The sequence below is a fragment of the Kogia breviceps genome, chromosome 1, assembly GCF_026419965.1.
Source record: "Kogia breviceps isolate mKogBre1 chromosome 1, mKogBre1 haplotype 1, whole genome shotgun sequence".
NCBI lineage: Eukaryota > Metazoa > Chordata > Mammalia > Artiodactyla > Physeteridae > Kogia > Kogia breviceps.
This window is the reverse complement of record NC_081310.1, coordinates 181,777,417-181,791,502: the sequence shown is the minus strand read 5'-3', so window position 1 is coordinate 181,791,502 and position 14,086 is coordinate 181,777,417. Positions and strand designations below refer to the sequence as shown.

The window sequence follows — 14,086 nt, the reverse complement described above, 5'->3', positions numbered from 1 at the left end:
CCATTGGAAGTGTGGTTGATGATTCTGCCTGGGCCTTCCCTGGCCTTGCTGAAAGCTGTAACCTTGACCCCAGGCCCAGCCTCGCCGTGTACAGAGCTTCATTATGTGCCACCCACCCCACTTCACCGCTGTCACCTTATTAAAATAAAACAACTTCTCAAGGTAGGGATTATTACCCCCATTTTCATATGGAACAGCTGAACTCAGAGAGGAGAACTGGACTGTGAATTAATGTCAGAGTCAGAATTGGAACCCACATCTCTTGTTGTCTCCAGCCTAGTTGGGGGAGGCTTAAGGACAGGAAAGAGCTGGGATCGAACTGGCCCAGGTGGAAGGTACTCCAAGAGAGGCTCCGGATATTGGCAGACTCTCCTGTCCAGCCTTTGCTGAGGGCTGATAGTACCAGCCGTCCCTGGCACCTGGCCCTCAGCTTCCAGCAGCGCGCAGGGCTGCCAGTGCTGGGCTCTGAACCCAACTCCTGGGGCTGCTTCCTGCCTGTGGGGCACGTGCTGTCTTTGTCCATCTGCTGCCCGGCCTCTCCAGACGCTGCCCTGGCCCCTCTTCCCAAGACAGAGCTGGTTGGATGGGAAGGAAGGATGCTTGGTGAAACCCATCTCTGACCTCTGGGGAGGGGGCACAGTGGTCTGGAGGCCATGAGTAGTGCTCTCTGAGGAAGAGGGAGGAGAGTGGGTCTCCATCCTCCAAGAGGCCAAAAGTCCTTTCCTGTACCAGACTTTTTAGACAGCGTCTTTCATTCAGTATTCTGTAAGGTCAGTATCATTGTCCTCTTTCGTTCATTCATTCATTCATTCAGCAAATATTTATTGAGCACTTATCATGTGACAAGTACTAATCCAAGCAGCAGGGTACAGCTGTGAACAAGATGACCCTGCCCTCGTAGTACAGATGAGGAAACCGAGGCTCAGAGAAGTAATGTGACAGACACAAGGTCAGAGTGAGAGGCTGGCAGAGCTAGCATTAGTGGCTGTGTCTTTGTGGCTGCAGACCTGTGTTCTTTTCACCATCTGTGCAGCAGTCAGGCCAGAGGGGCAAATGAGCCCTGTCTTCCCAGGACCCTGGCTCTAAGGGGGGACGCTCACCTGTGGTCCTCTTTGCACTTCCAGTCCTTTCTCCGGGGCTGCCCATTCCCCTCTAGAGACCTTGTGCAACAGCTCTTACAGGTATGGGGTTCCATGAGGATGGCATCCAAGCCACAGACCCCTGGACTGGAGGCAACCAAATAAGGCCTGTGGAGCCCCCTGAATCCTCCAAGATACTGCTCTGTAAGCGCACACCTCTGGGTACACCCACCACCTCCTCCCCTCCCTCATCAGGGATTCAGGCTTGCAGCCACATGACTCTGGGTCATGGCCCCATGTCTTAGGGACCACAGTTAAGTCCCTCAACTCTCTGAACCTCGTCTGAAAAATGGGAGTAGTAGAACTTTCTCTGGGGAATTCCCTGGCGGTCCAGTGGTTAGGACTCTGCACTTCCACTGCAGGGGGCATGGGTTTGATCTCTGGTCAGGGAACTAAGATACTGCATGCCGCATGGCGTGGCAAAAAAACAAAACAAAACAAAAAAAACTTGCTCTGGCCTCCTTGCTCTCTTTGCTGGGTTGAGCTTTCATTTGACAGGCTACATGCTGGACCCTGATCTGGGTGCCAAAGAGATGATGCTGGACAAGTCATGGCTCCTCCCTGAGTTAATCTGCAGTTTGCTCGGTGCTGTGAGGCCCAGAGGAGGGAGGAAAGGACTTGAGACTGTGTGGACAGAGGAGATTACATTAGAATTGAGTCCTGAAAGAAGACCAGGGGTTTGCCAAAGCGACCAGGCAAGAAAGGTTTTCTTGGTAGGAGGAGCCACTGTGTAAATGCGTGGGGATGTGAAACAAGCTGGTCTGTTCAGGGTCTCAGGTTGTTCAGTTTAGCTCCATAAAAGGGCCTGATAGTAATAATGGGGATTGTTTGTGGACCAGTTACGTGCCAGGTACATGTATTTTACAGACACTATTTTGCTTGCTCCTTACAGCCACCCAATGAGGCACATTACTTGTATCCCCATTTCACAGATGAGGAAACTGAAGCCTTGAGAAATGAAGTAACCTCAGGGTCATGCAGGTGGTAGAAACCAGAATTTGAACCCACAAGGTCAGGTTCCAGAACCCACATTAATCACCTATGTTGGGCAGTTGGTGATGGCGGCTTTGAATGCCATGCTAAGGAGCTGGGACTTTATCCTGCAGGCAGTGGGAAGCCATGGAAGGGTTTGGGGCCTGGTACATAGAAGGTTCTCAGTAAGGAGTGAGTGAGTGACCAAGGGAGCCGATCACTCAAGTGTAACGATTACAGTTAAGTTTTAGGAAGGGTGAGGATTTGGAATAGGGGAGGCTGGTGTATAGGCCGTTGTTACCATCTGGGGGAATTATGTCAAGAGTCTAGAATGCTGGGTGAAGTGGAACTCCATCTACAAATGCACCGTGCCTCCCCCTCCCCCCAGCCCTGGTTGACCTGGTCCTTCTCCCCAGGCTTCTGACAGATGACGGGTATGTGTATGTGTGCGTGGTGGGGCCTGTAGAACACTGGCCCCTGGGGAGGATTAGGGGCATTAAAGGGGCTCAGGGGGCAGGATGTCCTGGGAGCAACAAGGGGAGGGCTGTTCCAGGGACAGGGAGATTATGTAATGGGCAGAGCACAGCTATGCCTTCTGCTGCCGAGCAAAGCCGCAGCTGCCCTGTGGACCCGGCCCCTGGCTCCAAAGTCCTGGGTCTTCCTGGCCTCCCCACCCTCTCGCTGTGCAGGAGGGGTGGGGACAGCTTCTTTCAGCTTCTCAAGGCCCAGATGGGGTAGGTCACTCACCTCATATCACACAGGAAAGGGATGGTGTACCCCAGGGTGAGTAGCACCCACCTGAGGTTGAGGTCTGGGGGCTGGAGGACTGCCCAGGGGCGGGCTCCAGTGCCTGCCTCTCTGCAGGTAGTTCCCCTAGCTGGGCAGTGGGCTGCTTTTCCTCAGTCCTCTTTTGAGCACCTCCTGGTGTCAGAGACCGGATTTTGAATCCCCACTTACCAGCGGTGTAACCTTATGTGCCATCACTAGGCCCCTCTGCGCCTCAGTTTCTTCCTTTGCCAAGTGGGACCAGGGCCTGCCTCGCAGGTCAGGAGGGTTTAATGGTGCCACAGGTGTGAGGCACTGAGCCCAGTGCCGGGCACGTGGCAGGGGCTCAGAAGAGAAAAGCTGTTAGCACCAAGCCCTAATCTCTGCCCTCCCAGGGCTCCCCGTTTTTTAGGAGGAGCAGGCCCATGTGTAAATAGTCCCTGCGTTGTGATAAGTGGTAAAATGACGGATCACAGGACCGTAGTGGAGCAGCAGTGATTCTGCAAGGATAGGGAGGGGTCCCAGAGCAGGCAGGGCCAGGGTAGCCACCATCACTGGGCTGGACACTCTTCCAGACTTGGTTTCCTTCAACCCTTGCATCAGCCTTGGGAGGTGAGGTAAATACCCTCCTGCTACAGATCAGGAAACTGAGACCTCTTGAGTTGGTTAGTTGGCATGCACAATTTGTCTGTGGCAGAGCTGGGAGTCCTTTCCTTCTCACTGGGAGAAGGTGACATTTGAGCTGAGCCTTCAAAGATGAGGTATTTGCCAGGCAGAGAGCCGGAGGGAGAGATGCCGGGAAATGGTCTGCCTGAGTTGTGAGGGGCTGTTGCAGGAGCCTTGATGCCTGTGCCCTCCCTGTGAGAGTGGAGGTCGAGAGGACACAGCCAGAACTCCCGTCCTCACCTCCATGGCCCCCTAGCTCCTGGGAGCAGCCAAGGGTGGGGGCACCCCATGGGGTCTACCTTTGCTTTGTGCCACTCTGGTAAGTTTTGACAGTGTTCTCTCGTCTCCCTTCTCTTTTCCAGAATGGACAAGCCTCAGGGGAAGAAGCTGGACTTCAGCCGTCCAAGGTAAGGACCAGGGCTAGCACCAGAGCTAGGGACTGTCAGGGGTGGGAGGACCGTTTGCATGGAGTGGAAGAGGAGGGAGACCTGCCCTCGTCCCCCCCGGGTGTGAGGCCCTTTGGCCCAGCTCAGCCTTCCTTCTCTGGTCCCACCTAATCCTCGAGGCAACCCTGTGTGTCAGGATTACTTGCTCCAACCTTCCTATTTCTCACTGTGGCCCAGCCAGGGTCAGAATCCAGGCTAGAACTCTGGTTACCCGTCACCCAGACCAGGACACTTCCTCAGTTTATTTACTCGTGGCAGCTTGGCCGACTGTATTGAGAGGGTGAAGGGGTGCTGAGAGAGGCTCAGGTCTGCTGGGCCTGACGTGGGCCTGGAATCATCTGGGCACCTGGCGCTGGAGGGAACCTGGTGGCCTCAAATCTAACCAGGGCCCAGTGCCTGGCATGTGGCACACAGGCCGTTTCTCAGGGATCCCACCTCCCAGCCCCAGGCTGGCTCCCTCTCCTCTGCTCTCTCTGCTTCCCCTGGGCTCCTCCCTTCAGCCCCTCAGCTCCTGTTGCTGGTTTTGTGTGTCGACAGAAGTGCCAGGGCTGGGTGACAGTTGTGTGATCTTAGGTGGGTCGTTTGTTTCCTCTGGGCCTGGGCTTTCTCATCTCCACGTTGAGCTCCTCCAATTCTCGAGGAGCTGTGAGGTCACAGAGCTGCTGGCGATGGAGGGGCTTTGGAAGCCGCCAGGTAGGACAAAGTGTGGGTTCTGGCAGTAGAGCCAACCTGAGTTCGAGTCCTGGCTCCACCATCACCATTTGACCAGAAGCTTCTCAAAAGTTTCCTCAGCTGTAAATTGGGAATAATAGTAACCTACTTCTCAGGAGTGACATGAAGGATAAATGAAGTAGCCACTGCCTGCCACACAGTGAAGCACCAGCAGCGTGAACGCCCTGCTGTATTGCTCAGCTCCACTGCCTGTTAGTGGCCACACCCTCCTGGCCTGGGTCTGCCTGGGCACCAGACCATGAGCTTGACCTTTGAGATAGACCCAGAGCTGGTCCTGATGTTTGCCTTGACTCAGCCTCCTAAGATAAGGGAGCTGAGCCACCCGGGGTAGGGCAGGCTGACACAAGTAGGCTCCCACCCCCTCCTTTTTTTGGTACTATGGCAACCTTGGACCACCAAAAGCAGTCCAAGTGGTGTGGACTGGGCTCCTTGGCTTATCTCAGCCCCATGTCTGGAGAATCTCTTCCCACAAAGGAGCTGCCCCTGGTTGCCTAGTAACAGAATGAAGGGGCTGTAGGTCTCCAGTGAAGACCCAGGATGTTCAGATCTTGGGGCTATGGTTCTGGGAGTTGCAGAAGTGCTTGCAGCTTTGAGGGAGCTGGTGGTGAGTGCAGCTTCTCACCTCAGTGCTAGAGAGGCTGGTTGGGAAAGGGCAGGAACTTACCCAGGCGGGCAACCTACATTTGATCCCAAGCCTGTGACTCCTTCTTGTTCTAGAGCAGATCCTGGGGTGGGAAGGGAGACGTGGCTGGACATGATGGGTCAGGGAGAACCTCGAATGCCACGTTAAGGGAGAGAAAGCGCCATATTAGGAGCTTTGCATTTGGTTCTCATAACACCCCTGGAGGTTAACTCTCCCCATTTTACAGATGAGAAAATTGAGGCCCAAGGTCAAATAGCTGGTGGGCGATAGGGTCAGGTCTTGCTTGACCAGAGAACCCACACTCCTCCCAGTCCAGGAAACACACTGAGTGCTGAAGAGGAGGAGCATTGGGTCCCCGTGACCCCAAGTTCCATCATTCCTCGGCACCTGCTCATTCACCTTCTCCATTGCTCCAGAACCTCCTAGCATCCCCAGCACCCACTTCTGGGCTCAACACCAGGGAGCGCTCAGCCTGTGGTCAGGACCTCATCCCTTTGTTCAGTGGAACAAGCTGGCAGCAGGCTGGTTTATTTTTTGCAGCATCAGACTTTCAGTGCACCCTGCTGTAGCACCGGGGACCCCAAAATGAATTCAACACCCACCCTCAGGGAGTTCCCAGTGTTGGGGGAACGGTGGTAAGAGGAAAGCTGTGTGGAGGGCGCTGTGATGGGGAAGGGCGGGCTGTGGGCACCTAAGACCTCCATTCTGCGCCAGGCCCCAGAGTGGGCAGTGAAATATACCACCTTCCTACATGTCTCTTGGGGGCATGATGAGATGAGCGCATCCCGGGGAACCCAGCCAGTGGCATCTGAACTCAGGGCTGAGCATGGACCAGAAGGACAGTCACTGCTGTGTGTGGCAGAAGAGGAAGAGTTGGGGAGGGCCGTGGGGCACCAGTCACCTTCCCTGCAGAGCTGGCATTTGGCTGGGCCTCGAAAGGCAGGATTTGGGCAGCTGGAGAGAGAAGTGGGCCTTCCAGGTGGAGGAGAGGCCTGACTTGGAGGGGGACTTGGGAGGCAGGCGCTCTGAGTTCAGAATCCTGCCCCTCTTTCTTGTTTGCTGTGTAACCTTGGGCGAGTGATTTGCCCCTCTGAGGCTCAGATGTCTTTTCTGTAAAAGAATAGAGTCCACCCCTCAGGGCCACCCAGAGGAGGGACTGTGATGTGTATAAAGTGAAGAATCCAACAGGGTTTGAGGCATAATATTGGTGTTTAATGTTTGTTTATTTTATCCATTTCAGGCAGGAGGGGAGATTGGGGTTTTAGCAGCCATAGTGAGGACTGCAGTCTAGGGTGGGAGCTCCTGGAGTGCACCTGGTGCCCTCAGGCATGCTGGGGCTCCATTCACCCTCCCTCCCTTCCTGGGGGTGGACTGGGTGCCCCAGGCCCCCTCCCCTGGCTATCTCCGGAGCTGGACCCCTTTGAAGCTCCTGCAGGTCTATTTTGAGAGCTGAGCGTCTCCCCCCTCCCCTCCTCTCTTCCTGTTTATGAAACCCTGATCCCTCCCGGATCCCTCATGCTCCCCCTGGCTGGAGCTCCGGCAGGATGTGACTGTGGACTTCGGGGAGCCCTGGGAGCTTCAGGTGTTGGGGGGAACTTCCCTGGGACTAGCCAGGGTAGGCTAGCCCACCTTCCCAGAACCTGAGATCTGCTGGGCTCTGTCCCTTCCGCCTGACCAGAGGAGACCCTGCGGCAGTAAGAGTGCCCATGTAATCCAGGGAGTTCTGTTTACCATGTCCCTTTGTTTCTGTGGCCCATTTTGCTTCTAGAAACAACCTTTTGAGGGTGGGACAATCTAGTTTTGACCTCTATTTTATAGAAGAAGAAACTGAGGCTCAGACAGGGAAAGAGATTTGCCTGGGAACACTCAGCTAGTGAGTAGACGATTCTTAACTTCCCATGCTGTACTCCTGGCCTCAAGCCTCTTTTCCACGTTGGTCTCTTCCTACACGGAGTGTCTAAATTTTTCCTCCTTTCTGCCTGGCCAACTCCTGTTCATCTTCAGGGTCCAGCTGGACTGCCCTGTCTTCCTGGACCTCACCCCAGGCAGATAGTTAGAGCCTCTGGGCACCTACAGCACCTTGACTGCATTCTGTCCCAGGATAGTTGTGTTTTGTTATTGTGTATTTATTTTGGGGACAAGTCTGCCTTAACATGTGCGCCTCCTAGTGTCTGGTTCCTGGCCTGAGGACAGAGCAGCGGGCCAGTAGCTGTGAGTGATTTCCAGAGGGGAGGCAGGCTGGCAGGCCTTGCAAGGAAGGTGATAATGAAATGCTTAGAGTGTAGGCTTTGGAAATAAACAGGTTGATTTTGCCCTGAGCTCTCCCCCTTTCTGGCCATGTGGCCTTGGGCAAGTCACTTTCTATCTGAGTCTAGTTTTCTCCTCTCTGAAATGGGATGACAGTACTTCCCTCGGAGCTAGGACACAGGGCCTGGCAGAATTCACACCAATAAAAGTTGAGGGAAAGAATGACTTCATGCAATAAATGTTCAATTAATAGACACAATTCTCATTGTCATTCCATGCCAGTCCTGGCCTCGGGCCCAAAGCCAGCTCCCCTATCAAGGATGCCTGGGAAATGTAGATCCCTCCTAACCTGCCCAGAGGCATTCTGGGAGAGGCGTCTGGGGACATCTGTCCCACCAGAGGGGGCAGTCCTGGGAGGCCCTGCAGATGATGCCAGCTGGGGGAGGGGCTGTTGGTGTCCGTTAGGGCCAGAGATTAGCAGGTGGGCTTGGGCTGCAGCTGCTGGAGGGAGGCCCAGTGTGGGGACCCTACGGGCCAGGGATCAGGTGGGAGGGGGGCGGGTCTGGGCTTCTCTCCAGCTGCCTTGTGGGAGGAAGTAAAGAAGAGGAAGTATCTATAGGGGGAATGGGGCAGGGACCAGGGGGTGGGGTCTGGTGCTGTCCTCCCTACTCCTGCCACCAGTGGCCTCACAGGCCCTGCACATTCCCTTCAGTGAAGGCAGTTCTGAGACAGTTTCCTTCCTGTTGCCCCTTCCTGTACCCTGCTAGCCGTGGAGAGTCTTCCTTTGCTTCTGAGGGATGCAAGGGTTGGGGGTGCCCAGCCGGCACTGGACCAGAGAGCTTTGGGGCTCTCAGGACTGCCCTAGCCTCCAGACCCCAGACGCTCCAGAAGAAGCTGGAGTACAATGAGAGGCCTCAGTCTAAGGAAGCATCTTTTACAACGCCCAGCAGGCCGTCATCAGACAGTTATCGGAGGCCCTGTGGGGACTGGAAGGGGAAGTTCGGCGTACGTGGGAGCGTTTCCACATAGGGGATGTCTGTGGAAATGGTTTCCGATGATCGGACTGTGTGCATTTGTGTGTGTCAGTTTCTGTGGGTGTACTGGTGTCAGTGATGTGGTGAGGCCATGTGGCAAAGGGCTGGGCCTGGTCAACCCCTGCCCCATGACTACCTGCTCCTCTTTCAGACCTCTGTGAGGTCCATGCTAAGGCCTTCTGCCCCCTTGCCCCCCGTCCCAGGGCCCCGGGCTGGCAGGCTTCTTAGGGCAGGGTGGTGCCTGCTCTGTGGGCTGCCATTTTGGGTGGGCCCAGCCATGGGAAGGTCACTACAGGGGAAGGATTTCCCATGGTCTGGACCGGGACAGTCAGAGATGGTGGCCTTGGCGACTTCTGCCCCCCATTCTCTCCAGGGGATGTTTGAGGTGTGGGGTACCCACTGTGTCACTGCCTCATCTCCTTGTAACTTCTATCTGCGTCCTAGTCTCCTTTCCTTAGGATCAGAGGAGATGAGGGCTATCTCTCTGGGCCCACCCTGGAGCCCTGGGTTTGGGGTCTACACTGTCCCCTCCTTAGCAGGGGAGCCAAAGCCATCTTCTGTCCCTCCTCCCTGCAGAGGGGGAAGTGAGAAGGAAGGGGTCAGGGACCCTGCCTTCTGGGCCAGGAAAGCTGAAAAAAGCAGAAGTAAGGGGAGTAACTGGGCCCTCTGGCCGCCAGCTTGGGCCCCACCATGCAGACCCCGGCAGATTTCCCCAGAGTTGAGAGAGACTCGCTCCCCTGTCCCAGAAAGGTGAGCAGAGGGTTGGCCTGCCTCCAGCCGGGTCTGTCACGACTCTGGGCAAGGAATGGGTTTGGGGGTGGCTGTGTCCCCTGGGGTTTCCGGGTGACTGCCTGTGTCCCCAGGGAGTGTTCTCAGTCAGAGGCAGACAGACAGGTGGAGATTCAGACCTCAGGATGGGGTGGGTAGAGGTTGCTGTGTGGTCTTGGCCCTCCCCAGGCCCTCTCTGTGCAGGGCTTTCTGCCTGTCCCACCCACTGGGTTACACTCAGGGGCCTGATTGGCCTGCAGCTTTTTGTGACTGCAGCTTTTGTGGCTGTTCAGGGTCCCCTGAAGATGGGGCTGTGTCTCTGAGGGTCAACATCTAGAATGGGAAGTCCCCAGACTGTCCTGGTACTAAGGGAGGGGGCAGGATTGGAAAGGCAGGACGTGGCTCTGGCTGACTTACCTGCCCACGCTTTCCTGGTACTTGAGGTCTGCTGACCCCAGGCCAGGCAGCAACCAGGGGAAGAACTTGGGTTCGAGCTGGCTCTGCCACCTGTTCACTTTGAGCCTGGATTAGTCACTGTCCTGTGGGCCTCAGTTCCTTGTTCCTGAAGTGGGGGATGACAGCTTTGGGGTATTTGGGTCAAAGCCATCAGTTTGGACTCAGGAGACATCCATCTTGGTCTCCAGTGTCTTGATCCTGTGCCCCTCGGGCCATAGCATGGGGAAGAAACCCCAGAGAAATGGAATTCCTCAGAGATGGGTCTGCCACAAATACCAGACTGCTCTCCCAAGTGCTGGGAGTTTGCAGGTGATGTCCCCTCACCGCTTTCCTGCCCCCAGGCAGATCAGCAAGAACCTGGAGGTCTTCCCTTAAGTCCAGAGCCTGACCCTTGGGGTGTCTGTGTGTCTTTCCTGCCTGTGTGTGTGCCCTGGGTACCTGTCAGTCTCTTTGGTCCTCACTGATGCTGGCTGCTGCCCACCTGCCTCTGTTGTTGAGCTCCTGTCTCTGTCTCCACTTCATGAGTGTCTGTCTTTACCTGTTGGGTACATGTCACGTGCTGGGCGCCTGTTGGGTCGTGTCCCCTTCTGTCTCTGCCTGTTGAGTACATGTCCCCATCTGTCTCCACCTGTTGGGTGCAGGCCCCCATCTGCCTCTGCCTGTTGGATCCCCATCTGTCTCTGCCTGTTGGGTACATGTCCCCATCTATCTTTGCCTGTTGGATATGTGTCCCCATCTGCCTCTGCGTGTTAGGTATGAGTCTCTGTCCACTTCTGCCTATTAGGTATGAGTCCCTTCCTGCCTCTGCTTGTTGGGTACATGTGCCCATCTGTCTCTGCCTGTTGGATGTGTGTTCTCCCTTCCTCTGCCTGTTGGGCACATGCCCCTATCCATCCCTGCCTGTTGGGCACGTGGACTCTCCTACCCATCTGTTGGATGCCCGCCTTCATCTGTCTTCACCTGTACGATGCCTGCCTCTGCCTGTTGGGTGTCCCTCTTTATCTGCCTCTGCATGTTAGTTGCCTGTCTCTCCCTGTTGGGTACCTATCTCCTCCTCAGTAGCTGGGTTGGCATGGGGCTTTCCTTTTGAAGGCCCACAGGGAGGATGGGGAGGAGGGCCAGAGGGCAGCCCTCAGGCAATGGGGAGGGTGAAGAGAGAGGAAGGGAGCGTGGTAAGGGAGCTGGGAAACCACAGGCCCTGAGTGATTGGCAGTCCTGGGCTGGGCCCAGCCCCCACCTTCACCCTGCACATCCGCCTTGGGCCTGGCCACCTCCGCAGCAGCCCCGGACGCTGCCTGCTCCTGCCATGGTGCCTCGGCCCAGCCCAGACGGATGGAGCAGGATCCCAAGCTGCCCCGTCTGCGGCTCTGGGCCCTGCTCCCCTGGCTGCCCAGGAAGCAGCGGCCCAGGATCAGCCAGACTTCTCTGCCTGCCCCTGGCCCCGGCTCTGGCCCCAGGCAGGACTCGGTGAGTGTGCCCAGACGTCTGGGCCTGGCCTGACTGTGGCCCTTGGAGCAGGTGCCTTGGAAGCCAGTTTAGCCTCAGCTGGCTCTGGGCTCTCCTTGCCCACGCCTGTCCCTACTGGGTGATTGGGCCCTGCCCAGACTTGCTTCCTAGGGAAGTGAGGAGGCACTTCAGGGCTCCATGGCCATATTGACAGACGGGAGGGAGAACAGAGGGGTCCTAGAACAACTGGGACATGGCAAGGGCTTTCTAGTAGACTTGTATGAAGGAAGTTTCAGAGGGTGGAGCATAGAGTCTCTGGCCTTAGCTCCTACCCACCCCAGGCTGGCACTTACCTGGTTGGTGGGGGAGTCTGAGGTGACTCTTGGGTTCTTGTGTATCTCAGCCCTGTCCTTCTAGCCAGAGAGAGCCCATCTTCCATCTTGACCAGGAACAAAAGCCCAGTTGTGCCTTCCCAGTATGAGAACAGACCCTACTTCCTATTGTGGCAAAACCAAAACCTTTGTAGCGGGGGGAGGGGAGCCGCACAGGGAGGACCTGGGGCAGGTTCGTGGGCCTCAGCCAGAGCCTGGGCTCGCCTCCACCTGGCCGTGCCTGGGCATCCCTCTGGGCCCGAACAGGCTGGAGCAGCAGGAGGAATAGGAGCTCACCTGACCTGGCACCTTGGTGGTTTGACCCTCCCCGGCTTTTGCTATTGATGAACTGGGAGGCCCTGTCAGGGTTGCTGGCTGGTTGGGCCTGTAGGACCGTGTCTGCTGAGATCCGGTGGGAGTAGACTTGGATGGGGGGACATGCCCTATGCTGACCTGAACGGGGCCCGCCGTGCTCACCAGCTCTGTTCCTCCATCAGGATGAGGACGTCCTCAAGGAGATCTCCATCACGCACCATGTCAAGGCTGGCTCTGAGAAGGCCGACCCATCCCATTTTGAGCTCCTCAAGGTTCTGGGCCAGGGATCCTTTGGCAAAGTGAGTCCTGAGCCCACAGCTGGAGGGGCAGCACTGTTCATGTCAGAGGGCAGGCGGGAGGGTCACCTTGGAGTTTAAAAGATCAGAGGGCAAGGGTTGATGGGTCTTAGGGGAGGAGGAGAGAGGTCACAGTGGTACCCAGTGGGGACGCAAGGTCAACTTGGTGCTTAGGGAAGTTGGAGGTCAGCCTGGGACCTGGAGCGTGGGAGCTGATGTGTTCGGCCCCCTGCCCAGCTCCTCCCCTGCTTTCCCCGCCGCTGCCTTCTCAGGTCTTCCTGGTGCGGAAGGTCACCCGGCCTGATAGTGGGCACCTGTATGCCATGAAGGTACTAAAGAAGGCGACACTGAAAGGTGAGTGGGGGGTACCTCCCCATGCGGAGCCCAGGCTGGGCACAGATTGGAGAGAGCCCAGCTCTCAAGGGCCTTGGGTCTGATGGAGGAGATAGCTCTGTCACCAGGAGTACCTTGTCTGAAGGTAGAGAAACAGGCCTATACTCAGCCGCTCCTTATCCCCCACCTCAGCTGATGGCAAAGCAGGGTCCATTCAGAAGAACAGACTTCCGGGGATTAACCCCACCCCTTCCCGCTCCCCTTAAGCCAAGTGCTGACTATAGCCGAAGGTGAGTGGCAGGAGGCAGGGCGTGAGCGCACCGTGTTTGCGGGAGGCCTTGCTCTGTCAGCAGAGTTGCTCTGCAATGCTAGGAGAGTCAGAGGGAGACGTCTGGGGGGTGGAGAACGGCGTGAGAGGAGAGGAGGGAACCCGGGAAAGGAGGCAGCTGGGTGGGTAGGAGAGGCTGGGTCAAGGCAAGGCCACAGAGATGGATGGCCTCAGAGAAGGGAGCTGAGCCCAGGTCTAGAATCCCTGGACTTGCAGAGGGCGTGAGGGTGGTTGGAAGTGGGCTTTGGGCCGGGTCGTGTCTCTTTGACCAGCCTGGGAACCAGTGCGGCCACTGACCAACTGAAGCGGGCCCCGGCTGGGGTGGGGAGCGGCAGAGAATAGGAGATATTGGCCTTGGGGTCATGGAGCCACAAAGGGCTGTCTGTGGGGCGATGCAGCTGTGGTGCCCCAAGGCCAGCCTGGTGGGGATGGGAGTCCTTCCCCAGGAGGGCTGGTGGGAGGAGAAGAATGCTGCGAAGGGCTCCCAGGCTGGGGCAGGAGAGGCTGAGCAGACCCTGCAGTGCGGTGCAGTTGGTGCTGTGACCAGGGAGCCCGGGAGAGCGTGGGTTGTAGCCTCAAAGGGTGTGGGCTCACATGGGAGTAGCCATTTTTTTAAAAAAAATTTTATTTATTTATTTTTCACGTGTTGGGTCTTTGTTGCTGTGCACGGGCTTTCTCTAGTTGCAGCGAGCGGGGGCTGCTCTTCGTTGTGGTGCGCAGGCTTCTCATTGCAGTGGCTTCTCTTGTTGAGGAGCACAGGCTCTCGGCGCACGGGCTTCAGTAGCTGCAGCGCGTGGACTCGGTAGTTGTGGCTTGAGGGCTCTAGAGCACAGGCTCAGTAGTTGTGGCGCACAGGCTTAGTTGTTCCGCGGCATGTGGGATCTTCCCGCACCAGGGATTGAACCCCTGTCCCCTGCATTGGCAGGTGGATTCTTAACCACTGGAACGCCAGGGAAGTCCCAGGACTTTTACTCCTTAAAAAAAAAAAAAAAAAAAAGTGTTTGTGGGATGCCTGCTGAGACCCATGAGTCTGAATTTCATGCCCAGGGAATCTGCCCTAGACTGGAATTGGGGATTTTTATGCCAGATGGAGAGGGGGCTGATGGAGGCATCCCAGGGGGAGCCACAG

General features: G+C 56.5%; 1 protein-coding gene across 3 annotated transcripts in view; it reads left to right on the top strand.

Annotated features, from left to right (window-relative positions):
• The window catches only part of RPS6KA1 (ribosomal protein S6 kinase A1), a 36,669-nt gene that overhangs the window by 2,276 nt on the left and 20,307 nt on the right, over nucleotides 1-14,086 (top strand). The window contains exons 2-4 of one of the 3 annotated variants that reach the window (XM_059070280.2): nucleotides 3,905-3,949; nucleotides 12,183-12,299; nucleotides 12,569-12,650. In XM_059070280.2, the coding sequence (XP_058926263.1) occupies nucleotides 3,905-3,949; nucleotides 12,183-12,299; nucleotides 12,569-12,650 (244 nt within the window). Of the gene's footprint in view, nucleotides 1-3,904; nucleotides 3,950-9,221; nucleotides 9,395-11,121; nucleotides 11,336-12,182; nucleotides 12,300-12,568; nucleotides 12,651-14,086 lie in introns of those variants that run through there. The other 2 variants (XM_067014250.1, XM_059070273.2) reach the window with 2 other exon arrangements.